The 25,690-nt window shown below is 53.6% G+C and overlaps 1 protein-coding gene across 1 annotated transcript; it reads left to right on the top strand.

The window, feature by feature from the left end:
• Nucleotides 1-2,979: 2,979 nt before the first annotated feature.
• Nucleotides 2,980-25,372, top strand: CCDC92B (coiled-coil domain containing 92B). Its single transcript, XM_032263388.1, has 4 exons — nucleotides 2,980-3,232; nucleotides 13,075-13,226; nucleotides 19,326-19,373; nucleotides 23,817-25,372. The coding sequence occupies exons 2-4, from the start codon at nucleotides 13,097-13,099 to the stop codon at nucleotides 24,404-24,406; spliced, it is 768 nt and encodes a 255-aa protein (XP_032119279.1). The 5' UTR covers nucleotides 2,980-3,232; nucleotides 13,075-13,096; the 3' UTR covers nucleotides 24,407-25,372.
• The last annotated feature ends 318 nt before the right edge of the window (nucleotides 25,373-25,690 follow it).

Below are 25,690 nucleotides of genomic sequence, written 5' to 3'. Positions count from 1 at the left end.
AAGTTTGGGCATGGTGGCTCACGTCTGTAATCCCAGCACTTTGGGAGGCCGAGGCGGGTGGATCACAAGGTCAGGATTTCGAGATCAACCTGGCCAATATTGTGACACCCCATCTCTACTAAACATACAAAAATTATCCAGGCGTGGTGGCATGAGCCTATAGTCCCAGCTGCTTGGGAGGCTGAGGCAGAAGAATCACTTGAACCCGGGAGGTGGAGCTTGCAGTGAGCTGAGATCGCACCACTGCACTCCAGCCTGGCAACAGAGCAAGACTCTATCTCAAAAAAGAAAAAAAAAAAAGAAGAAGGAAAAAAAAGAAAAGCCAGAATTCCAAGATTCATCCTAACACAGATCAAAGAGAAAAACATTTGAGACTTGGTCATAACAATTCTATCCATGTGCACTTTACCAGCCCCTTCACTTGTACCTTAAGACAGCCTCACAAGGATTCTGTTGGCAGAATAGCTGTTACTCTTCCCATTTTACTGAGAGAAAACTGGATCTCTGAGACGCTGAGATTTGCCCAGGATTACCCAAGTAGTAAGTAACACAGCTGGGGCCAGAGGCCAGGTTGTCAGCCTCCTTCATACTACGTGCATTTGGAGATACAAAACAGGCCAGGCATGGTGGCTCACACCTGTAATCCCAGCACTTTGGGAGCCCAAGGCAGGTGCGTCACAAGGTCAGGAGTTTGAGACCAGCCTGACCAACATGGTGAAACCCCATCTCAACTAAAAATAAAAAAACTAGCCGGGTGTGGTGGTACGTGCCTGTAATCCCAGCTATTTGGGAAGCTGAGGCAGAATTGCTTGAACCTGGGAAGCGGAGGTTGCAGTGAGCCGAGATGGCATCACTACACTCCAGCCTGGGCGAGAGTGAGACTCTGTCTAAAAACAACATCAACAAACATGCCTTTCATCATTCTTACCGAAATTGAGGGAATATGGATGGTTCGTCAGAACTCACACTGCTGCTGGAGATACTGATAAGCAAGTCCAGGGAGCACAGTCCAGGAATGCTCCCCTCTAGGATGGACAACAAGGGACAGGAAGCGTGATGAGGCTGGCCTTTCTGCTCCTCTCCCCAGAATTTCCTCACAGGGTGAAGAGGGGCCACTCACAGTGCAGCTAGAAGCTAGAGTTCCTGCTGGGTGGGATTTGAGAGGCCTTCGAGCAAAATTCAAAGACCATGGTCTGTCAGGTCATTCCTGCAACTCTTTTTCTTTTCTTGTCTTGTCTTTTCTTTTCTTTTTTGAGATGGAGTCCCACTCTATCCCACAGGCTGGAGTGCAGTGCCATGATCTTGGCTCACTGCAATCTCTGCCACCCGGGTCCAAGTGATTCTCCTGCCTCAGCCTCCCAAGTAGCTGGGATTACAGGCGCCTGCCACCGCGCCTGGCTAATGTTTGTGTTCTTAGTAGAAACAGCGTTTCACCATCTTGGCCAGGCTGGTCTTGAACCCCTGACCTCGTGATTCACTTGCCTAGGCCTCCCAAAGTGCTGGGATTACAGGTGTGAGCCACCGTGTCCGGCAAGCTACAGCTTTTTATTTGTTGGCACCTGAGTCCAGTTAAGCTTTGGAAATTGGGGAAGAAAAGGACCCATAGAAAGGCAGGGTGCCATTGAAGTCTCCCAGGGCCTTTGTGGCAGGTGCCAGGTCTCCCTGTTCTGAAGGTAGAGGGCTTCTCTGGAAATCTGGCCTGGGAGGAAGGGCAAGGATCATTGGGTTAGCAATAGAGTGGGAAAAGCCAGGCAGCAGCCTGTTAGCCTGAATCCGCCCCAGTCCTCCAGGCAGGGACAGGAATGAGTTACCCAGAGGAGTCTCTAAGCCAGCTGCCACTCTCACAATCCCACCTCATCCCTTGTCATGAGCACAGAGGCCTAACGAGCACTCAGCAGTGCTGTTCTGAGCACTTTACATGTAGGAATTCATTTAATCCTCACACAGTCCAAAGATCTTATGAGCTACATGCCATCAGTATCCTCATTTACAGATGAGACCAAGACCCAGGGAAGAGGAAGATGTTAGGCTAGCCAGACACAGTGGGACTCCTGAAGCCTCCCGTGTGCGGTGAAAAAGGATCAACAGCAATGCCTTGCACTCGTTCTGAACTTTGGAGTTTTTTTGTTTGTAACACAGTCTTGCTCTTGTTGCCCAGGCTGGAGTGCAGTGGATCTGAGCTCACTGCAACCTCCGCCTCCCCGATTCAAGTGATTCTCCTGCCTCAGCCTCCTCAGTAGCTGGGATTTCAGGCACCCACCATCACGCCCGGCTAATTTTTGTAGTTTTAGTAAAGACTGGGATTCACCATTTTGCCCAGGCTGGTCTTGAACTCCTGACTTCAGGTGATTCACCCGCCTCGGCCTCCCACAGTGCTGGGATTACAGGCGTGCGCCACCGCGCCCGGCCGAACTTTGGAGTTCATAAAGGATCTTCCCTTTGATCCTGGGACTCTCATAGAGGGTGAAATAGGGCGTCTTATCAACTGGGGCCCAGAGAGGTGATGTGACTCACCCAAGGCCACGCAGCTAGTGAGAGGTCTGGGGCGGCCTTGCCGCCGCCTGGACACGGGACGGATTCCCAGCCCACGGGTCAGATCGCGCTTCGCCGCAAGTCTTCCCTGCGCGGGCGCGGGCACGGCCTCTCCTTCCTACGCCAGGGCGGGAGGGGCGGAGCGGATCGCGGCCTGACGGCCCGGGCGCTGTCCGCGGTGCTGATCCCCCGCCGCGCCCCTGCTCGCCCGGGCACCAGCGGGCTCCCGAGGTCGCCGCCCTTCCAGCGCGCAGCCAAAGCCAGCTCCGCGAGCCTAGCGGCCCGCCGGGGGCCTCTGGCCCGGGTCCCGGGGCTCTCGGGGCTCCCGGGGTTCCCCCTCCCCCGGCCGCGCGCCGCCGGCCTCCCCCCCGCCCCGCCCACGGCCCCGCCCCGCCCGCCCCTGGTCCCTCCCCTCCCCCTTCATCTCTCCCGCCCCCCGCACCCCTCCAGCTCGTTCGCCAGTTCCGGTCACGTTGCTGGGTGTTTACGCCTCGAGCCCGCCCCGGCCCCCTTCGGCGCCCCCGAACCCCCGGAGCCCCTGCCCGACTGCCCCGCAGCCTCCCAGCAGCTGATGGCGCCGCAGCCAGGGCGGGCGCTGCGGAACCCCGGGCGCAGCTAGCGCGGGGGAAAAGAGCGCCGCCCCCACCCAGCCCGGCCCCGACCCCGGGCCCCGCCGGCCGGTGGCTCCCAGGTCCCGAAGGTGAGGAGGCCGGTCGGTGGGCGTGGGGGGTGTGGGCGCCGGTGCAGCCCCGGGGGGAGCAGCGCGGCCGGGCTCCAGCTCCCCGGGGAGGGCTGGCGCGGGGCTGGGCACCGCAGCGCGCGGGAGGCGGGCTGACTCGCGGCGGGCTGCTGGCAGAAGTTGTCCTCCACCGACCAGACCCGGGCCCTGCCTGGCGCTGCCGGGCGTCCAGAGAGGCCCGAGGTCGAGCCCCGCCGCCTCCCACCACGCACACTTTTCTTTCTGCTGCCTTTGCCTTCCTCTCTGCTCCCTCTCTTCCCCGTGCTCCTTAGTCTCCACATGCCCCCCCCAGCCCTGCCTTCCCTGGGAGTCATATTGGAGGCATAATCAGGGCAGAACATGAAGCCTGAAGGGGGTGGGGGGCTCCAGCTTCCCCATACACCACATTCCCGTATGGTGACTGGATTCTCAGCTTTGCTAAGGTGTGGGGCTCCTGAGATCTTCAGTGGAGGGGGCAGCCAGAGTTGAGAGATAAGGGGGGAGGGGCTCTGGAGTGGAGAGGACCACAAGGTCCTGGGAGATGTGACACCAGCACTGGCCAAGCGGCCCTACCTGGCAGACAGAGTCCTAGTCATTTGTCAAAGGCTGAATCCTTGCTCTAGACTCAAATCCCCAGAAAAGCCAAGGACTTGGGATTGGGGAGCAGCATACTTATTTTTTAGCAGTGTATTTACTTGGCCTGGTGATTCCCAGCAAGACTCAATCCATTCTCCTGGTTTCAGCAACATTCATTGTGGGCCTGTTCCTTGCAAGAGATTCCCAGAGACAAAGCCTTGCCCTCAGGAAGCATATGGCTTAGCACAGAAGCCAGGTGCGTGCAGGCACATGTGCGTGCACACACACACACACACACACACACACACACACACATACACAGAACAAAAAGTGATAATATGACAGACTGTGGCGCTAGCCACCACCCAGATTCCAACAAACTGCATGGGGAACAAAGAGGCGGGAGAGAGTCTTTCCAGCTTGGTGGGGGATCAGGGATGGCTTCATGGTAAAGGTGACACCAGAGCAAGGCCCTGAAGGATGGGTCAGGTTTCAAGAGGCAGAGACAGGGTGGACATGGTAAGTGAGGGGATGCCTGGCTACTGGGCTACTGGAAAAGGCTGTCATGAGAGCAAGAGGTAGAATCCCAAAGAGGAGAAGACTAGCCTGCAAAGACAGACTGCTAAATGTAGGCTGATGTTCTCCTCTTTGGATTGTCTTGTGAGAGGCCATCAATGCCAGGATGATCGCCCAGTGGGGTGCTTCTAGTTGCCAGGCACTGTAGTTGTGTATATTGAGCAAACTCCTTTACCCTTCAGCCTGTCTCATCATCCATAAAGTGGATACATTAATAGAATCTTCAGCGTGGGGTTGTTGCCAAGATAAGTGAGTTAATATATGTAAAATGCTAAGAACAGTACCAATTACTTATTATTATAAGTATTATTACCTATGCATTCATGCCATGTCCAAGAAAGGCTGCTTGCCTTCCTGCTCTCCTACTGCCCCAGGCCTCTGAGTCAGGCCAGGAACAGGAATAATGACTAAGAAAAATAAAGCTTATATTGATTCTTTTTTTTTTTTTTTTTTGAGACAGAGTTTTGTTCTTGTCACCCAGGCTGGAGGGCTGTGGTGCAATCTCAGCTCACTGCAATCTCCAGCTCCTGGGCTGAAGTGATTCTCCTGCCTCAGCCTCCCGAGTGGCTGGGACTACAGGCGTGTGCCACCACACCCTGCTAATTTTTGTATATGTAGTAGAGACAGGGTTTCCCCATGTTGGCCAGGCTGGTCTTGAACTCCTGACCTCAGGTGATCAGCTTGCCTTGGCCTCCCAAAGTGTTGGGATTACAGGCGTGAGCCACCGCGCCTGGTCTGATTCATTTATTTGTTCACTTATTGCCATGACTGTCCTATCTAATATACCTTCCCTGACTATAAGAATAATAAAAATAAGTCTAACATTCTCCTTAAAACAAGAAAACATACGTACTTAAAGAATTTTAACAAAACGTGGGTATTAACTGTTAAGAACAGCACAAAGATATTTGTTGACTTGATAAATGGTTTCAGAAAAGAAACACTAGGAAAAGCTGAACCTGGGACAAGAGAATCAGTCAGTGAGTGAGGGGTGGCAGACAGTGCAAGCCCCGAGCAAGCAGGTCATAGGAAGTGCAGGGTCTGGTTCCTCTCCCAGCAACCTCCTCTGCCTGAGGGAAAGAGGCAGCAGAGGCCAGGGGACCTTGAGCAGATGAAAAGGGTGTGGGGAAGGTGAGATTTAGATACCCAAGGAATGACTGGACTAAAAAGAGGTTTTGGGGGCGTGGTGGCTCACACCTGTAATCCCAGCACTTTGGGAGGCTGAGGCAGGTGGATCACTTGAGATCAGGAGTTCAAGACCAGCCTGGCCAACATGGCAAAACCCCTGGTCTACTAAAAATACAAAAATTAGCCAGGCATGGTGGCAGACTCCTGAAGTCCCAGTTACTCAGCAGGCTGAGGCAGCAGAATTGCTTGAGCCCAGTAGGCAGGGGTTGCAGTGAGCTGAGACCGTGCCACTGCACGCCAGCCTAAGTGACAGAGCGAGTCTCCGTCTCAAAAAATAAAATAAAAAAATAATAATTAAGAAAAAACCTGTGGGTGAGCAAAAGCCTTTCCTCCAATGAATTTCTATGTATGCATAAGCTCATAATACAAAGGAGGGGTAAAAAGGCAAAGCCTCCGGCCCTGCCCTTTACCCCCAGTCCTTTTGAGACCCCTTAGTGGAGTCCTGGAGGTCTATGTAGCAAAACTTGAAAACCACTGAGATGATTTTGAAGGTCCTGTGGGTCCTAAGCATTATGATTCTATACTTTTTTTTTATTAAAAAGAGACGGGGTCTCGCTATGTTGCCCAGGCTGGAGTGCAGTGGCTATTCACAGGCGCGATCCCACTACTGATCAGCACGGGAGTTTTGACCTGCTCCACTTCCGACCTGGGACGGTTCATCCCTCCTTAGGCAACCTGGTGGTCCCCTGCTCCCAGGAGGTCACCATATTGATGTCGAACTTAGTGCAGACACCCGATCGGCATAGCACACTACAGCCCAGAACTCCTGGGCTCAAGAGATCCTCCAGCCTCAGCCTCCCGAGTAGCTGGGACGACAGGCACGCACCACCACACCCGGCTATGATGCTGTACTTTGTGTGGTTCTTTCAACCCAAAGAGCTGTAAGAACTAGGCCAGGCATGGTGGCTCACACCTGTAATCCCAGCACTTTGGGAGGCCAAGGTGGGCATATCACCGGAGGTCAGTAGTTCGAGACCAGCCTGGCCAACACGGTGAAACCCTGACTCTACAAAAAATACAAAAATTAGCCGGGCATTTTGGTGGGCACCTGTAATCCCAGCTATTGGGAGGCTGAGGCAGGAGAACTGCTTGAACCCGGGAGTTGGAGGTTGCAGTGAGCCAAGATCGCGCCACTGCACTCCAGCCTGGGCAACAGAGCAAGACTCCATCTCAGAAAAAAAAAAAAAGGGCCAGGTGCGGTGGCTCACACCGGTAATCCCTGCACTTTGGGAGGCCAAGGCGGGCGGATCACTTAAGGTCAGGAGTTCAAGACCAGCCTGGCCAACACAATGAAACCCCGTCTCTAAAAAGAAAAAGAAGGGAAAATTAACAGGAAAAAAAACTCAGAGAACCAGAAGGAGGGAAGCAGAAACAATGCAGTCCCTGATGTGGTCAGGACAGTGGACAGAGGACAGTGACCCTCTTCCCTGAGCATGTTAACTCAGGCTGGGTGCCTAGTGCTGGATGTGGGGGAAAGATGGAGCCGATAGCACCAGCCCTTCAGCTGCTGTGACTAGCTTAGGCCACTTCCTCAGGCATGAGCGTCTGAAGCCCAGATGTTCCAGGACTGCATTTCTGATGGGAACATCTGTTTTCCTGGCTTGGGCCTTCTGAAGTAGTGCCTGAAACTCTCCAGCCACAAGAGAGAGATTTTGGTTGTCACTAGTTCCCTTCCCCATGCTGTCTCCCACCCTCCCCCAAAAGAACAATAACGCCTAAGGAAGAATATTTGCCAAGATTGTTTGTGACCCAAATTTCTGCCCTGAGAAAAGCAGCCTGCCTAGTTGGAAGCAAATACTCAAGTGTTTCTGGGAAAGCACAGAAGCAGCTGTTTGGCCGAGCCTCTCACGGTGGCCAGAGTCCAGTCTCCAGAGCTGTGTGGGAAGGCCTTTTCTCTTCAGACGCGTTTGCATCTCAGTGGCTGGGAGCAGATGTTTTTTCTTTGTCCCAAGCATGGGCCCACACACCTTCATCCTCCAGGTGGATGGATCCTCGCACAGCAGACACAGCAGCAAGAGGATCGAGAAACACTCACACGTGCTCCCTGAGGCACACACACTCAGGCACACATACAGATCTGCAAGCACACAAATCCCGACACAGACACAGTTACACACACACGCAGCTCACCTGTTTCTCCTGACTTGTGCACCAGCATATTATTGTTTTTATTTTATCTTTTATATTTTTGTTTTTGAGACACAGTCTGGCTCTGTTGCCCAGGCTGGAGTGCAGTGGTGCAATCTCAGCTCACTGCAACCTCTGCCTCCCAGGTTCAAGCGATTCCCCTGCCTCAGCCTCCCGAGTAGCTGGGACCACAGGTGCACACCACCACACCTGGCTAATTTTTTATAGTTTAGTAGAGATGGGGTTTCACCATGTTGGCCAGGATGATCTAGATCTCCTGACCTCATGATTCACCCACCTTGGCCTCCCAAAGTGCTGGAAATACAGGTGTGAGCCACCGTGCCCACATGTCTTTTTTAGCCGGACATGGTAACATGAGCCTGTGGTCCCAGCTTCTTGGGGGACTGAGGTGGAGTCTCAGCCTGAGCCTGGGAGTTCGAGCTGCAATGAGCCATCATTGCGCCACTGCATTCCAGCCTGGGGGACAGAGTGAGACCCTGTCTCAAAAAAAAATGCAAATCATAGTATGTTCTTCCACTGCTTAGAATTCTTTTAAGAACTTCTTTTCTTTTTTTTTTTTTAAAGATGGGGTTTCACCATGATGGCCAGGCTGGTCTTGCACTCCTGACCTCAGGTGATCCACCCACCTCAGCCTCCCAAAGTGCTAGGATTACAGGCGTGAGCCACCATGCCTGGCCCTTTTAAGAACTTCTAAATTCACTTAATATTACATATTTTTTTTGGAGTTAGAGTCTTGCTCTGTTGCCCAAGCTGGAGTGCAATGGCACGATCTTGGCTCACTGCAAGCTCCGCCTACCTGGATTCTCCTGCCTCAGCCTCCAGAGTAGCTGGGACTATAGGCACCTGCCTTCAAGCCTGGCTAATTTTTGTATTTTTAGTAGAGATGGGGTTTCACCATGTTGGCCAGGGTGGTCTCGAACTCCTGATCTCAGGTGATCCACCTGTCTTGGCCTCCCAAAGTACTGGGATTACAGGCATGAGCCACTGCGCCCAGCCTAAAAATTCTTAACATGACATACAAGATGCCACGTGATCCCACCCTTGATAACTTTCCTTCCCTGTATACCTTTCATTTCAGCCCTAACTACCATGGCAATGTCTGTTCCTCAGACAGACCAGAAGCACTTAGCAGAAAGTTTGACACACAGTAAGCCTTCTGTAAACTCAGCTATCCTTATGATCACTTAGTTCTTTCCTACCTCTGTGCCTTCACAGATGCTGTTCCCTGTTGCAAATGCTCTTCCTTTCATTCTTTAATTCCTACCCCTCCTTCAAGTCTGTATTAGATTTTTACTGCTGTGTAACAAATTATCATAAACATAGTGACTTAACATAAATTTATAATCTTACAATGTCTAAGCACCAGCAGTCTGGCTCTTTTTTTTTTTTTTTTTTTTTTTTTTTTTTTTTTTTTTTTTTTTTTTTGAGACAGTTTTTTACTCTTGTTGCCCTGGCTAGAGTGCAGTGGCGCAATCTCGGCTCACCGCAACCTCTGCCTCCCAGATTCAAGCAATTCCCCTGCCTCAGCCTCCCGAATAGCTGGGATTACAGGCATGCGCCACCACGCCCGGCTAATTTTGTACTTTTTAGTAGAGATGGGATTTTTCCATGTTGGTCAGGCTAGTCTTGAACTCCCAACCTCAGGCGATCCACCCGCCTCAGCCTCCCAAAGCGCTGGGATTACAGGTGTGAGCCACTGCGACCGGCTGAGACAGGGTTTCACCATATTGGTCAGCCAGGTCTCAAACTCCTGACCTCAGGTGATCTACCCACCCCAGCCTCCCAAAGTGTTGGGATTACAGACGTGAGCCACCTCGCCCAGCCTTACATTTGTTATCTCATTTAATCCTTACAACTATCCTAGGACTGTAGGATTTGCAGCCCCATCTTTATTACAGGGGGAAAATAGCTCAGAGAGGTCAATTATCTTCCCAAAAGTCACACAGCAGGTAACTGAAACAGCCACAAATTAGCTGGGTGCAGTGGCTCATGCCTGTAATCCCAGCATTTTGGGAGACCAAGGTGGGAGGATTGCTTGAGGCTAGGAGGTGAACACCAGCCTGGGCAATATAGTGAGACCCTGTCTCTACAAAAAAATCAAAAATTAGCAAGGAGTGGTGGCGTGCACCTGTAGTCCTTATCTACTTGGGAGGCTGGGGTGGAAGGATTGCTAGAGCCCAGGAGTTTGAGGTTGCAGATCGCCTCACTGTACTCCAGCCTGGGTGACAGAGTCAAACCTAGGACTCTTCCCAGTGTAAATATCAGTGTAAATATTGGGAACCTTTTCTGGACTTGGTTGGAGAATTGACTCTGCCACCACTTACTAAGCGTGTGAAGCGGCACAAGAGTCTTTTTTTGGCCGGGTGCGGTGGCTCATGCCTGTAAATCCCAGCACTTTGGGAGGCTGAGGCAGGCGGATCACAAGGTCAGGAGATCAAGACCATCCTAACACAGTGAAACCCTGTCTCTACTAAAAATACAAAAAATTAGCTGGGTGTGGTGGCACACACCTGTATTTCCAGCTACTCCAGAGCCTGAGGCAGAAGAATCGCTTAAACCCAGGAGGCGGAGGTTGCAGTGAGCCGAGATCACACCACTGCACTCCAGCCTGGGCAACAGAGTGAGATTCTGTCCCAAAAAGAAAAAGTTTTTTTTTTTTTTTTTTTTTTGAGACAGAGTTTCACTCATGTTACCCAGGCTGGAGTGCAATGGCGCGATCTCGGCTTACCGCAGCCTCCGCCTCCTGGGTTCAGGCAATTCTCCTGCCTCAGCCTCCCGAGTAGCTGGGATTACAGGCACATGCCACCATGCCCAGCTAATTTTTTGTATTTTTAGTAGAGACGGGGTTTCACCATGTTGACCAGGATGGTCTCGATCTCTTGACCTCGTGATCCCCCCGCCTTGGCCTCCCAAAGTGCTGGGATTACAGGCTTGAGCCACCGCGCCCGGCCCAAGAAAAAGTATTTTTTTGTGAAGTGGGGTGATAATACCTACTGAAGCTTGGTTGACAGAAGGAAGATCATGTGTATAATGATCCCTGAACATAGCAGACAGTCAGCAAATGTAGCCAGCGATCCCCAAAGGCCAAAGGGCCACCCCTTGTTGAAATGAAAGGCCTATTTGGCTGGATTGGGGGGCTCAGGGGAGTACCAGAGAAAGGGGCCCAGAGAGGAGTGTCCCGAGGATGGGAGGTCTCAGGGGGACCTGCTTTATGTGACCCCACAAATGAAAATCTGGATTTTCCAAGTCTTACAGGGAAGCTAGTCTGGAGGGGACCATTTGGTGAAGAGAATTATTCATCTTACTGGCCTGTCTCTCCCACTGCCCAGGACATTCCAGGGGCAGGTGAAGGCATTTTCCTCAAAGGTAAAGGCAAAGCTTAGGGAGTCCTTGGCTGAGAAAGCAGAAGCTCGTAGTCCTGGGCCCCAGTGTTTGCTGTCTGCCGCTGCTTGTCCAAGATGCTGATTATCACAGAAGAGAGTCTTGGGAAGGGGGCGGGGCCTGAAGAGCTGGAGAGCCAAGCCATCATTAGGATTCAGGGACACACGCCTCCCCATCCATCACAACAACTCAAGTTTCCACGATGGGAGTCACTGCATGGGTCTCTTTCCCCCTCTCCTATTCCTTTTTAAAATTTTATTTATTTATTTATTTTTGAGACGGAGCCTTGCTCTCTGTTGCCCAGGCTGCAGTGTAGGGGCATGATCTTGGCTCATTGCAACCTCCACTTCCCAGGTTCAAGCAATCCTTGTGCCTCAGCCTCCCAAGTAGCTGGGATTACAGGCATATGCCCCACCATGCCCAGCTAATTTTTTGTATTTTTAGTAGAGATGGGGTTTCGCCACGTTGGCCAGGCTGGTCTCGAACTCTTGAACTCAAGTGATCTGCCTGCCTTGGGCTCCAAAAGTGCTGGGATTACAGCTGTGAGCCAGTGTCTGGCCTGTTTCTCTTTTATTTTATCTGTTTATTTATTTAGAGATGGAGTCTCACTCTGCCTTCCAGGCTGGAGTGCAATGGCATGGTCTCAGCTCACTGCAACCTGCGCCTCCCAGGTTGAAGCACTTCTCCTGCCTCAAACTCCCAAGTAGCTGGGATTACAGGAGCCTACCACCATGCTAGGCTAATTTTTTGTATTGTTGGGAGAGATGGGGTTTCACCAAGTTGGCCAGGCTGGTCTGGAACTCCTGACCTCAGGTGATCCCCCCCAACCCCGACTCAGCCACCCAAAGTGCTGGAATGACAGGCATGAGCCACCACTCTTAGCCTTTCTCTTTTTAAAAGGGACTCCACCACCTGCCTTCAGCCCAGAGTCACTGTTAGTGAAACATTCACATCTTCTTCCACTGTGACTTGGAGGCGCCCAGAGCCCTGGACTGTCGTTGAGTTGAGGTTGAACTAAGGGAGAATTATCCTCAGAATAGCCATGTAGCCCTTGGGCTGAGATACTTGTGGGACGTCAGAGCTGGAAGAGACTGGGGGTCACTCACTCCACAACTCCCTCATTTTACCCATGAGAAAACCCAGAGCCCATAGAGGGAGAGGACTCACCCAGGTCACACTGCGAGGGCAGGAGAAGCAGGCTAGAACCCATGTTTTCTTTCTTTCTTTATTCACTTTGCCACTCCATTTGTTTTCCTGTTTGAGAAGTAGAAGAGGCTGTCTGGACGCGGTGGCTCACACCTGTAATCCCAGCACTTTGGGAGGCTGAGGCAGGTGGATTACAAGGTCAGGAGTTCGAGACCAGCCTGGCCAAGATAGTGAAACCCATCTCTATTTAAAAAAGAGAGAGAGAGAGAAGTAGAAGAGGCTAAAGTTACACGGGGCCGGGTGCAGTGGCTCACCTCTTAATCTCAGCACTTTGGGAGGCCGAGGCAGGTGGATCACCTAAGGTCAGGAGTTCGAGACCAGCCTGGCCAACATGGTGAAACCCTAAAATACAAAAATTAACCAGGCATGGTGGCAGGCGCCTGTAATCCTTGCTACCTGGGAGGCTGAGGTTGCAGTGAGCCAAGATCGTGCCACTGCACTCCAGCCTGGGCAACAGAGCAAAGCTCCATCTCGAAAAAAATAAAAGTTACATGGGAGCAGGAGAATGAAACCATTGCCTCCTGGGCCTCTGGGTCTCCATCTGTGAAATGGGAATAACGATGCTTTCCTGCCTACACCCTGCTTCTTCATGAAGGCTGAATAAGGAAACAGCGGGGCAGTAACAGTGGTGGTGGAATCATCTTCCTGGTGGCAACAGGACCCAGAGCGGAGGAGATGGTGAAGGAGCTGAGGGTGGGGCAGTGCACATGGGCTCGGAAGAGGTGGATTCACCTTGTCATCCTCCCTAGGTGGGGCCAGGCCTGGGCTGCCATGGATACCGTGTCCCTGCAGCATCAGATCCAGAGCGTGCAACGCCACATCAGCTTCCTGAAAAAGGAGCAGATGGCCCTGCTGCGAGACCTGCACCTGGAGATCCTGAGGCTGCAGAAACGCTGCTCAGGTGAGGCCAGGAGAGACGGCCAGGCGGGTGGGAGAGGGTCACTGGTCATTGTCATTATCACAGCCACTGGTTTCTTTCTTTTTTTTCTTTTTTTTTTTTTTGAGACAGAGTCTTGCTCTGTTGCCCAGGCTGGAGTGCAGTGGCTGGATCTCATCTATGCCCTCCCAGGTTCAAGCAATTCTCCTGCCTGCACCTCCTAAGTAGCTGCGATTACAGGCATGCGCCACCATGCCTGCTAATTTTTGTATTTTTAGTAGAGTTGGGTTTCACCATATTGGCCAGGCTGGTCTCGAACTCCCGGCCTCATGATCCACCTGCCTCAGCCTCCCAAAGTGCTGGGATTACAGGCGTGAGCCACCGCACCCGGCCAACACAGCCACAGTTTCACAGCCACAGTTTCTGGGGTGTGCCCACCAGCGGCCCCTGTGAGCCTCACACTGCACCAATTCTGCTGCCCCTTTTTTTGAATAAGGAAGCTGAGACTTGGGGAGGTGAGACAGACAGAGAAGTTCTAGGAACACCTGACAGTTTCAGGGCAAAGCGCTCTGGTTAGGTGGTGGAGGACTCCTGGGAACCCATTCCCGGAGGTTCCCATCCTTTCCGAGAGTCACTGTTCACCAGGCAACTCCCAGCTCTGGGTCTAGCTGGGGAGACACACAGGCCAACTGGTGATATGGAGGGAGAGCAGAAATCAAGCAGGAGCTCATGGGCAGGAGCACATCCAGCCTAAGGAGCAGGCGCGGGAGGAGACCCAGCCTCTGAGGCTCCCCAGGGGAGCGGTGCTTCAGCTCCTGGAGGCTACGTAACATGTGGACATGCCGAGACACCACAGGGGAAGGGGAGTGGAGAGAGCATTCCAGATGAAGGGAAGAGCACGGCAAAGGCCAGAAGCTGGGAAGCCAGAAGCTCATGGAAAGTTCTAGTTGATGGATAAAGCAGCACTTAAAGGAGACCAATAAGAAATCCAGCTGGAGGCTGGATGCAGCAGCTTACACCTGTCATCTCAGCACTTTGAGAGGCCAAGGTGGGTGAATCACCTGAAGTCAGGAGTTTGAGACCAGCCTGACCAATATGGTGAAACCCCATCTCTACCAAAAATACAAAAAATTACCTGGGCGCAGTGGCAGGTGCCTGTAGTCCCAGCTACTCGGGAGGCTGAGACGGGAGAATTGCTTGAACCCAGGAGGCAGAGGTTGTAGTGAGCCAAGATTGTGCCATTGCACTCCAGCCTGGGCAACAGGGTGAGCCTTTGCCCAAAAAAAAAAAAAAAAAAAATCCAACTGGAGCCAGAATGTGGAAGACCTTGACCAATACCATGAACGCCAAGGAGTTTGTCCTCCTGGGTAGTGGGAGGCACAGATGGTTTTTTGAGCCGCTGAGTGCTGCTTGATAGCATTATGCTGCATTAAGAAACTCAGTCTGGGCCAGGTGCGGTGGCTCACGCCCGTAATCCCAACACTTTGGGAGGCCGAGGTGAGCAGATATGAGGTCAGGAGTTTGAGACCAGCCTGGCCAACATGGTGAAACCTCGTCCCTACTAAAAACACAAAAATCAGCTGGGTGCGGTGGCGTGCGCCTATAATCCCAGCTACTCAGGAGGCTGAGGCAAGAGAATTGCTTGAACCCAGGAAGCGGAGGTTGTGGTGAGCCGAGATCAGGCCACTGCACTCCAGCCTGGATGACGGAGCAGGCGCAAGACTGTCTCAAAGAAAAAAAAAAAAAAAAACTCATTCTGGGCCAGGTGTGGTGGCTGATACCTGTAATCCCAGCACTTTGGGAGGCTGAGGTGGGTGGATCACCTGAGGTCAAGAGTTCAAGACTAGCCTGGCCAACATGGCAAAACCCCATCACTACTAAAAATACAAAAAATCAGCCAGGCGTGCTGGTGCACACCTGTAATCCCAGCTACTCAGAAGGCTGAGGCAGGAGTATCACTTGAACCTGGGAGGTGTAGGTTGGAGTGAGCGGAGATCACATTACTGCACTCCAGCCGGGGCTACAGAGTGAGACTCTGTCTCAAAGAAAAAAAAGAAAGAAAAAGCAGCTCAGTCTGGCAGTTGTATGGAAGCTGAATTGGTGGAAGAGGGAGGTAGGGAGACCGGCAGAGGTGGTGAATGGTCCAGGGAAGAGATGAAGAGGGATGGAAAGGGGGGGACCCGTAGGTGGGAGGTGGGCTGAAAGAAAGGACTTGCCTGCGGACTAGATTTGTGGGCGGAGCAGGGGGGAGGCACTAAGGACGGAGTGAAATCCCGGCCTGGCCTCTGCTCTTGGGCCTGGGGTCTCAGCTGCCTGGGGCTCTCAGAGGCTTGGCTCCGCCCCAAGTGCTCCCTGAGGCTGTCTCCACATTCAGGCTTTGGAGCCAATGCCTCATAGACTGTCTCAGCTGGGAGGGCCCAGCCTCTTCATTGTACCTACTTAGGTAAACCAAGGCCCAGAGAGACAGCCGCCCAGCATGTCAGTGGCAAAGGGATAATTAGATCCCACAGCTCCAGACGCACGGCCCTACATGCCTCTGCAGCTTTCTGGACGTCTTTTCCCCAAGATGCTCAGACTTCTAACTCCCTTCCAGCACCTGCTCCTGGGAGCTCCCCACTGCCCAGGGAAACTGAGTCCCAAAGGATCTGAGTGACCCAGCTTACTCCCCACACTGTGACATGAGAAGCCAGTAGTCCTGACTCAGGTATTACAGCTTCCTCAGGCTCCACAGACACATTCTCATCTCCCCTGAAGACTGGATGGGAGCAGAGGCCAGCTTGGGGGACAACAGTGACCCAAGTATCTCACCCATGCCTGATGCCACCTTTTCACTGAAATAACAAAATTATAAGAGGAAAGCACCTGTAATCCCAGCACTTTAGGAGGCAGAGGCAGGCAGATCACAAGGTCAGGAGTTCAAGACCAGTCTGGCCAATATGGTGAAACCCCATCTCTACTAAAAATACAAAAATTAGCCAGGCATGGTGGCACGCGCCTGTAATCTCAGCTCGTTGGGAGGCTGACGTAGGAGAATCACCTGAACCTGGAAGACAGTGGTTGCGTTGAGCCAAGATTGCGTCACAGCACTCCAGCCTGGGCAACAAGAGTGAGACTCCATCTTAAACAGAAAGAAAAAGAAAAGAGAAAATGCTAAGACCCTACAGCAGTTCCTCTCGTTTCTGTTTTGCTAATTCTGAGAACTGATGGTCCCTCCTGTCAGGACCCAGGCCAGATCCCCAAGTGTGAAGCCAGCAGGAACAGAGTGCCCTCACCCCCACTGCCCTTCTCACATGGCTATGGGCCTGAAACCTCGGTTTCTTTATTACTATTTTTTATTTTTGAGATGGAGTGTCGCTCTGTCACCCAGGCTGGAGTGCAGTGGCACAATCTCAGCTCACTGCAGCCTCCGCCTTCCAGGTTCAAGCCATTCTCCTGCCTCAGCCTCCCAAGTAGCTGGGACTACAGGCGCTCACCACCACGCCCCTGCTAATTTCTGTACTTATAGCAGAGACAAGCTTTCACCATGTTGGCCAGGATGGTCTTGAACTCCTGACCTCTGATGATCTGCCTGCCTTGGCCTGCCAAAGTGCTGGGATTACAGGCGTGAGCTTCCATACCCCACCACCTCTCGGTTATTGATTAAGGGGATAAAAATAACCAGGCTGGGCTACAGCAGCCATTCTCGGGGCTGAAATGGCTGAATAAGGCCTTTCCCCCAAGGAGGAGCTGATGAGAAGAGGGAAGATAAGGGAAAGGAGATTACAGAGGGACCCAGATCTGGGAGGGCGTTGGGAGGGGGACAGGCTGCCGAGGGAGCTGGCCGAGGGTGGGCGAGGCCTCAGAACGAAGAGCTGGAGAGGTTGGTGTGTTCTGGGGGGCGAAGCAGCGTGGATGATGACAAGAACTCCCCACCCTTGTTCAGCACCCGCTTAGCCCTGGGCTGAGCTCACTTTTATTTTTTTTCTCATTTAATCCTGGTGACAGCTCCTTAGAGAGGAGATGCTATTATGCCCCCATTTTCCAGATGAGAAAACTGAGGCTCAGAGAGGTGCTGTTACTGGCAAAGGTCATACAGCATATGTGACCTCACCGCATGCTCATCTACAGCCCAGCTGGGACTTTTATCTCCCTACCCCCAAGTCCCGGGTTTAAGGACTGAAGAGAAACCACCCACAGGGAGTTAGTTCATGGGAGAGCCAAGGCATCCCCATCCCCAAATCCCTGAACCCAGTTCAGGGCCCCTTGGGCTACATCACAAGGCCTTGGAGGAGGGGCTGAGTTGGCCCCAGGAAGCCCTGGAGAGAGGTATTGGAGCCCTCACAGGGGCTCCAGGGAGCAGGTTCAGACTCTGGTCACAGCAGAAGGCTCAGGCATCCCAGCTGTCTGTCTCCCAGCAACAACTGGCCTCCCCAGAGAAGGCACCTCTGGCAAAGCTCTGGAAGAGCCCAGTGAGGGCAGTGAGGAGGGGCGGGCAGAAGGGTCACAGGCCAGTCCCTGACGGTGCTGCTGGGCTGATCCCAGAGATGTGCTGCCTTCCTTACCCGACCCCAGCTTCACACCTTCTCCCCTTGGGCACCAGACTGTGTGCCTGCAGGTGTACACAGGTGCCCTGAGTAGGCCTGCATCACCGGCAGCTGTGGCTCTGCCCGCCTTCTGCCCTTGTACCAGCTCTTGAGCCCTGCTGGAGTTGCGGGAGTGGGGGTGGGGCTGGAAAAGTTATCAAACTCACCTGGGCTGAGAGATGGGGCTTGGAGGGCACTAAGGAATGGAAACTGGGGGGACAGGCAGGCAGAGGGGTGGTGGCTAGGCTGCAGCACCCTGGAGGAAACTGCCCCTGCACCATTGCCCTCGAGTGGCTCCTAGGCTGCCCGCCCCACCCTGTCAATGCCAAGCCTCCACCACTAAGGCAGCACGGTCCTCCTTGAAGCCCCTCTCCCTGCTGGGGGGCATACAATAGAACTGGGGCTTGGGAGGGGGCAGTGCTGATGTTCAGATAATAACACAGGCTCAACTGTAGCAGCTGTCAAAACAGTGAAAAGCAGCCACGTGCGGTGGCTCATGCCTGTCATGCCAGCACTTTGGGAGGCCGAGGCGGGCAGATCACAAGGTCAAGAGATCGAGACCATCCTGGCTAACATGGTGAAACCCCGTCCGTCTCTACTAAAAATACCAAAAATTAGCCAGGCGTGGTGGCGGAAGCCTGTAGTCCCAGCTACTCGAGAGGCTGAGGCAGGAGAATTGCTTGAATTTGGGAGGCAGAGGTTGCAATGGGCCGAGATCACGCCACTGCACTCCAGCCTGGGCAACAGAGCGAGACCCCCGTCTCAAAAAAAAAAAACAGTGAGAAACAAGTGTCCAGACTGGTAAGTAGCCACTGCCCTGAGCCTGCCTCAGTGCCACCAAGTAGTTCAGGACACTCCAGCAGCCATCAGCTAAACACGAAAGGGTCAAAGCCCTGCACAGCAAGGGTCTTCCAGGACTGCTTTCATTTTTTTTTTTTGAGACGGAGTTTCACTCTTGTTACCCAGGCTGGAGTGCAATGGCGCGATCTCGGCTCACCGCAACCTCCGCCTCCTGGGTTCAGGCAATTCTCCTGCCTCAGCCTCCTCAGTAGCTGGGATTACAGGCACGCACCACCATGCCCAGCTAATGTTTTTTTTTGTATTTTTAGTAGAGACGGGGTTTCACCATGTTGACCAGGACGGTCTCGATCTCCTGACCTCGTGATCCACCCACCTCGGCCTCCCAAAGTGCTGGGATTACAGGCTTGAGCCACTGCGCCCGGCCTCAGGACTGCTTTCATTAGGTGGCATATCACCCCAGGAAGAGTAGATACTCCCCCAGCCCCAAAACAAGCCAGCCTCCTGAGTCCCAGGAGGGGTGAACTAAACTCCAAACCCAGGCTCAAAGCTTGAGCTGGGAAGATTTCTGAGCTTAGAATCCAGCTGGCCAGGTTCTGGCTGCATCCTGGACACACCTCTTCATCTCTTCCCCTTGCAAGGCTGCAGTAAAATAGTATGGGGGTGGTTTCTAAGGATCCTTATTGCCGCTCTTACTGAGCTGTGATTCCATGATCTCTCTCTCTCACACACACAAACTGCCTTTTCTTTTCTTTCCCCCTAGAACTGACGCATGACCTGGAAATGAGAGAGGTCCAATCTCACCAGCAAGGTAAGAGAGGGACTACTGGTGGGGAAGGGTCATGGGGCCCACAGCTGGAGTTTCCCCAGCCCTTAGTAAGACCCAAGCCTTCTCTGTCACCAGCCTAGACTTGGGAACAGTCACTTCTTGGCCGGTGAGCAGAGTGCAGGGTGTCAGCCACACTTGCCCAGTGGATGACCTTGGGGATGCCCCTGTGCAGTGAACAACGTACACCACCACACACATTGCCCTGTATCCATGTCTCTGTCCAAAGTGAGGAAAGGAAAGCAGGAAGGAGATGGTAATGTGACTCACCTCCCCAGTCCTTCCCATCCTTGCACAAGGGATCACATGGTCAGTGTCAAGGCGCACTCATCTGAGTGATTGCAGGCTGAGGCCAAGATGCATGTCAGGATGGGCTCCTTGACTTCAAGGAACTTACAGGAAATGAAACACACACACACTAGTAAATCCTGCATTTTACAAAACTTCTTGCTGTCTTAGAAATTCCACTAAAGTCAGGCGCGGTGACTCACGCCTGTTATCCCAGCACTTTGGGAGGTCGAGGCAGGTGGATCACCTGAGGTCAAGAGTTCAAGACCAGACTGGCCAACATGGTGAAACCCTGTCTGTACTAAAAATACACAAATCAGCTGGGTGTGGTGGTGCGCGTCTGTAAGCCCAGCTACTCAGGAGGCTGAGGCAGGAGAATCACTTGAACCCAGGAGGCAGAGGTTGCAGTGAGCCAAGATTGAGCCACTTCACTCCAGGCTGGGCAACAGAGCGAGACTGTCTCAAAAAAAGAAATTCCACTAAAATATTTGTTTATGGAGTATTACTTCACCCGTAAAATTGGGGGGTTGGGGGGTCAATGAATATCGATTTTTAGTTTTGCAAGATGAGAAAGTTCTAAAGATCTGTTGTACACCAACATGTATATACCTAACGGTACCGAATGGTACTCCTACAAATGGTTAGGATGCTAAATCTTGTCATGTCTTTTTCCCCACAATTTTTTTTAAACTGCATTGTTAAGATCTTTACCATCAGATTATAAGAGCTCAGAACCAGGACTGAGTACATATAAAAAATTAGCCTCCTGTAATCCCAGCACTTTGGGAGGCCGAGGCGGGTGGATCACAAGGTCAAGAGATCGAGACCGGCCGGGCATGGTGGCTCACACCTGTAATCCAAGCACTTTGGAGGCCAAGACGGGCGGATCACCTGAGGTCGGGAGTTCAAGACCATCCTTGCCAACATGGTGAAACCCCATCTCTACTAAAAGTACAAAATATTAGCCAGGCGTGGTGGTGAGTGCCTGTAGTCCCAGCTACTCAGGAGGCTGAGGCAGGAGAACTGCTTGAAACTGGAAAACGGAAGTTGCAGTGAGCCGGGATCACGCCACTGCACTCCAGGCTGGCGATAGAGCGAGACTCTGTCTCAAAAAAAAAAAAAAAAAATTAGCTGGGCACGGTGGTGCATGCCTGTAATACCAGCTGCTTGGGAGGCTGAGGCAAAAGAATTGCCTCAACCCGGGAGGCAGAGGTTGGGGTGAGCTGAAATCACCCCATTACACTCTAGCCTGGGCAACAAGAGCGAAACTCGGTCTCAAAAAAAAGAACAGATTCTCTTCCATATTGCCGTGTTGCTTATAGAGAAGTGCTATAGGCTGGAAGTTTATGATGTTAGAAGCCCTACAGATTGCTCTGTGTATTCATGCTTAAAGATCAGCTAGGGATCATCTAAACACTTATGGACCTGGACTAATTCCGCCATAAAAGGACAACCTCTTCTGCCCCGGTGGTTGATGGAAGGCAGCACGCATCCCAGACACTAGGACAGTTCTGTGACAAAGCCTCTTTCATCCCCCACTCACTGTCCTTTGTCTGAAAGGGTCTTTGTGGTCACCTGGGTTCAAGCCACTGACACAATGTCTTGGTTTTTATCTTTTTTCTTTTTGAGACAGGGTCTCATACTCTGTCGCCCAGGCTGGCATGTAGTGGCACCATCTCTGCTCACTGCAACCTCCACCTCCTGGGTGGGCTCAAGAGATCCTTTCGCCTCAACCTCAAGATTAGCTGTTTCTACAGACACCTGCCACCACGCCCAGATTTTTTGTAGATGGGGTTTCACCATGTCACCCACGTTGGTCTTGAACTCCTGAGGTTAAGCAATTTGCCCGCCTCAGCCTCCCAAAGTGCCAGGATTACAGATGTGAGCCACTGTGCTGGCCTATCTTATCTTTCAATGGGCTTGAAGAACTCTTTTTTTATTTTAGAGACAGGGTCTTGCTCTGTTGCCCAGGCTGTAGTGTCCAGTGGCAGTCACAGCTCACTGTAGCTTCGTACTTCTAGGCTCAAGAGATCCTCCCCGCTCAGCCCTCCCCTGAGTCACTGGGATGAGTGTGCCAACCCACTGGGCTTAAGAACTTTCTTTGTCCTCTTATCACTTGGTGATTTTCATACTTCCAGGGCACTTTTTCCCCTTTCAGCTGTCTACATCCCTACTTACACGTCTCAAGTCCTAGGATATGGTGCTGCTGAGACAGAGCTCCTGGTCAGGAGACAGGGGTCCTCAACCTGGGAAGATCTAAGCAACACCAGTTCCCAGGTCCAACTCCAGGGATGCTGATTCAATTGGTATTTAGTAGTGCCCAGGAAACAGCATTTTTTAAAGCTCTCTGGGTAGTTCCAATGTCTATCCAGGATTGAAAGCTGCTGCCGTGGCAAAGGCAAACAATAAACAAAAAAATTACAAATGTGGGTGGGAGCAGTGACTCACCTTTTTTTTTTTTTTTTTTTTTTGAAACGGAGTCTCATTCTGTTGCCCAGGCTGGAGTGCAGTGGTGTGATCTTAGCTCACTGCAGCCTTGGGTTCAAGTGATTCTCCTGCCTCAGCCTTCTGAGTAGCTGGGGTTACAGGCGCCACCACGCCCGGCTAATTTTTGTATTTTTAGTAGAGATGAGGTTTCACCATGTTGGTCAGGCTGGTCTCAAACTCCTGACCTCGTGATCCACCTGCCTTGGCCTCCCAAAGTGCTGGGATTCCAGATGTGAGCCACCACACCCGACCAAGATGACTCACACCTGTAATCCCAACATTTTGGGAGGCTGAGGCAGGAGGATTGCCTGAACCCAGGAGTTCGAGACCAGCCCAGGCAACATGGCAAAGCCTCGTCTGTACAAAAAAAAAAACGTGCATGCCTGTGGTCCAAGCTCCTGGGAAGGCTGAGGTGGGAGGATTACTTGAGCCTGTAGGCTCAAGTAGAGGCTGCAGTGAGCTATGCCACTGCACTCCAGCCTGGCAACAGAGGGAGACTTTGTCTCAAAAAAAAAAAAACAACGGTGATAAATGCCCTATGGAGGAAACAAGGGCACGGACTCCCCACGCACACTCACACCTCCTTCATTCCCTTCCTCTCACCAGGTCTTCCTGCCACTGCGTTTTTACACAAGCTGTTTCCTCTGTCTGGAGCACACTTCTCTCCTGTCTTCACTACTTAATTCCTGTTTATCTCTATATATAACTTAGATCTTAGCTCCAGTCTCTTCTGCTGGGAAGACTTCCCTCTCGAGGTCACATTCTCCAGTTACAGTCACAGCAGACTTTCCACATGTCACAGTTGCAAGCTCACATTTATTTGTGATTATTTACTATGCCTCTCCCACTATGCTGTAAGCTTCGCAGAGACCGTTTTATTATGTGCCCTACCTCCAATACCTAACACACTGCACGCGGTCAGGGGTCCATGAACTATCTGTGGAATGCATAAAGGGCCAGGAAGGGGTTTGCACTTAAGCTGAAACCTGAAGAATGAGAGGAGAAGCCAAGCAGAGGATAGGATAGGTGCAAGGGCAGAACGAGGAAGGCCACTGCAGCCCCAGTGGGCAAGGAGAGGGAGCTCGGTGGGACGAGTAACTGGAGGGCGTGGGCAGGAGTGGGGCTTGTTTTGGTTGTTTTTGTTTTTTGAGAGGGAGTCTCGCTTTGTCACCCAGGCTGGAGTGCAATGGCGTGATCTCAGCTCACTGCAACCTCAGCCTCCTAGATGCAAGCGATCCTCCTGCCTCAGCCTCTGAGTAGTTGGGATTACAGGCACCCACCACAATGCCCGGCTAACTTTTGTATTTACAGTAGAAATGGGGTTTCACCATGTTGGCCAGGCTGGTCTCAAACTCCTGATCTCAACTGATCTGACCAATTCAGCTCCCCAAATGCTGGGATTACAGGCGTGAGCCTCCGCGCCCGGCCTCAGTGTTGTACTTTTAGTAGAGACGCGGTTGCGCCATGCTGACCAAGCTGGTCTCGAACTCCTGACCTCAAGTGATCTGCCCACCTCGGCCTCCCAAATGCTGGGATACCAGGAGTGAGCCCCCGCGCCGGGCCTGGGCGCTTTGTTGCACGGAGCGCTGAGCCGTGCAGGTTCTGTTCCAATCCCGGCGGCGACTGTAACCTCTGGCCTCTGCCCCGTTCCAGAGGCGGCATCCCGGGAGTTGGAGAGCAAGTGCCGCGCCCTGGAGTCGCAGCTGGAGGCGCGGGCCGCGGCCAACGCGGAGCTGCGGCGGGAGGTGGCGCAGCGCGAGGCGCTGGTGTCCGCGCTGCGCTGCAGCCTCCGCACCGAGGAACGCCGCTTCCTGGAGGAGCTGCGCCGCCGCAGCCACCGCGCCACCGTGCTGGGCACCGAGCTGCAGAAGCACACCGAGGCGGCCGCCTACCTCTCCTGCCAGCTACACGCGGCGCGCCAGAGATTGCAGGCCCCGCGCCCGGGCCCCGGCGGCGCCGCTGCCGCCGAACCCCGGCCTCGCCGCCGCGCACCGCGGGCCCGCCGCCCGCCCGCCGCCCACGAGGCCGCCGCCAAGGGCCCCGGCCGGGACTGGGCCGCCTGGGACCGCGGGGCCTGCGCCCTGGACGACGCCGAACCCATGCCCGACCCCGCGCTCTTCCTCTACGCCCGGAGGCCGCTGCGGCCCACCGGTCGCAGCCCGCGCCAGCCGCCTCCCCAGGAGCCCCCGGACCGAGCCGGCCCGCAGCATCCAGCGCCTTGCGCGCCCGGGGACCCGGAGTAGGCCCGGGGTGACGCGGGGCGCACGGGGAGGGTCGGCCAGGGACGCAGCTCGGGCCGCGCAGATAGGTCCCGGGGGCCGAGGGCGGCCGTCCCTCCTCCAGGAAGCGAGTCGCGGCGGCCCCGGCTCCCCCACCCCTAGAACCGCCAGCCTTTTGTACTTCCCGACGTTTCCAAAGCTTCCAGCGCTCTCCTCCCGCGAGATGCCTCCGCGGGGCCGAGCGGCGGCACCTTCTTTCCGGGGAGGCCTAGCTGTCCGGATCCTGACCCGGTCCCGCCCGCCAGCGAGACGGGAGGGACGGGGGCCACGCCCGACCCCGGGAAAGCCGACACTCCGTGGTGGGGTGGGAGGGCCGAGCTGGCCTGCGAGAGGCACGCAGAGTGACAGCGGTACCCCCGGCCTCCCCACCCACGCGCCGACGCCCTTCCCGCCCAGCCTCTTTCCTCTCAGGAGAGGCTCGGGCTCGGGGCTGTACTTTTACCCCCACCCCGAACCTGCCGACAGGTCCTTGCAGGGGAGCACGGAACACTTTAGAAGATGCGTCTTCCCAGAGCCCCTGGTGGGGAAGATGCGCCTGCTGGAAGTTGAACTTCTGGAAGGTCGCATCCGCGGGCCCTGGGAGAGGATTACAGAAGCGGCCAAGTGGCCGGACTTGGTCTAGAGCCGTCTCCAGCGCAGCTCTTCCCGAGTCCGCCACGCTGGGTACGCGGGGACTGGGAGCTGCGCTGGGGAAGGGAGGTGATGGAAAGGCAAGCTCCGGGCCAGGCTTCCGGAAGGCAGGAACTGTCTTCCCCTCAGGGGGTAGCCCCAGGTTTTCCTAGTCCTGTTTATTGGTGCTAATTTTGCTCGGCTTCCTAATCAGCTGGCTGCACCCAGAGGCAAGAAGAAGGAAGGCCTTGGCCGGCACGGTGGCTCACGCCTATAATCCCAGCACCTTGGGAGGCTGAGACGGGCGGATCCCTGGAGGTCACCAGTTCGAGACCAACCTGGCCAACTTGGTGAAACCCCGTCTCTACTAAAAATACAAAAAGCCGGGCGTGGTGGTGCGTGCCTGTAATCCCAGCTACTTGGGAAGTCGAGGCAGGAGAATCGCTGGAACCTGGGAGGTGGAGGTTGCAGTGAGCCGAGATCGCGCCATGGCACTACAGCCTGGGCGACAAGAGCAAAACTCCGTCTCAAAAAAAGGAAAAAACAAGGGCCTGGCTTCTTGGAAGTGGCAGCTACTGATAGAAGTTTGGGTTTGGGTTTGGGTTTGCTGGGGGGCATGGTGGGAGCACAGGTGAGTCC

Source organism: Sapajus apella, unplaced genomic scaffold, assembly GCF_009761245.1.
Source record: "Sapajus apella isolate SASKATOON/1434 unplaced genomic scaffold, GSC_monkey_1.0 scaffold136, whole genome shotgun sequence".
NCBI lineage: Eukaryota > Metazoa > Chordata > Mammalia > Primates > Cebidae > Sapajus > Sapajus apella.
The sequence above is the reverse complement of the archived record's forward strand: the minus strand, read 5'-3'. Positions and strand labels throughout refer to the sequence as shown.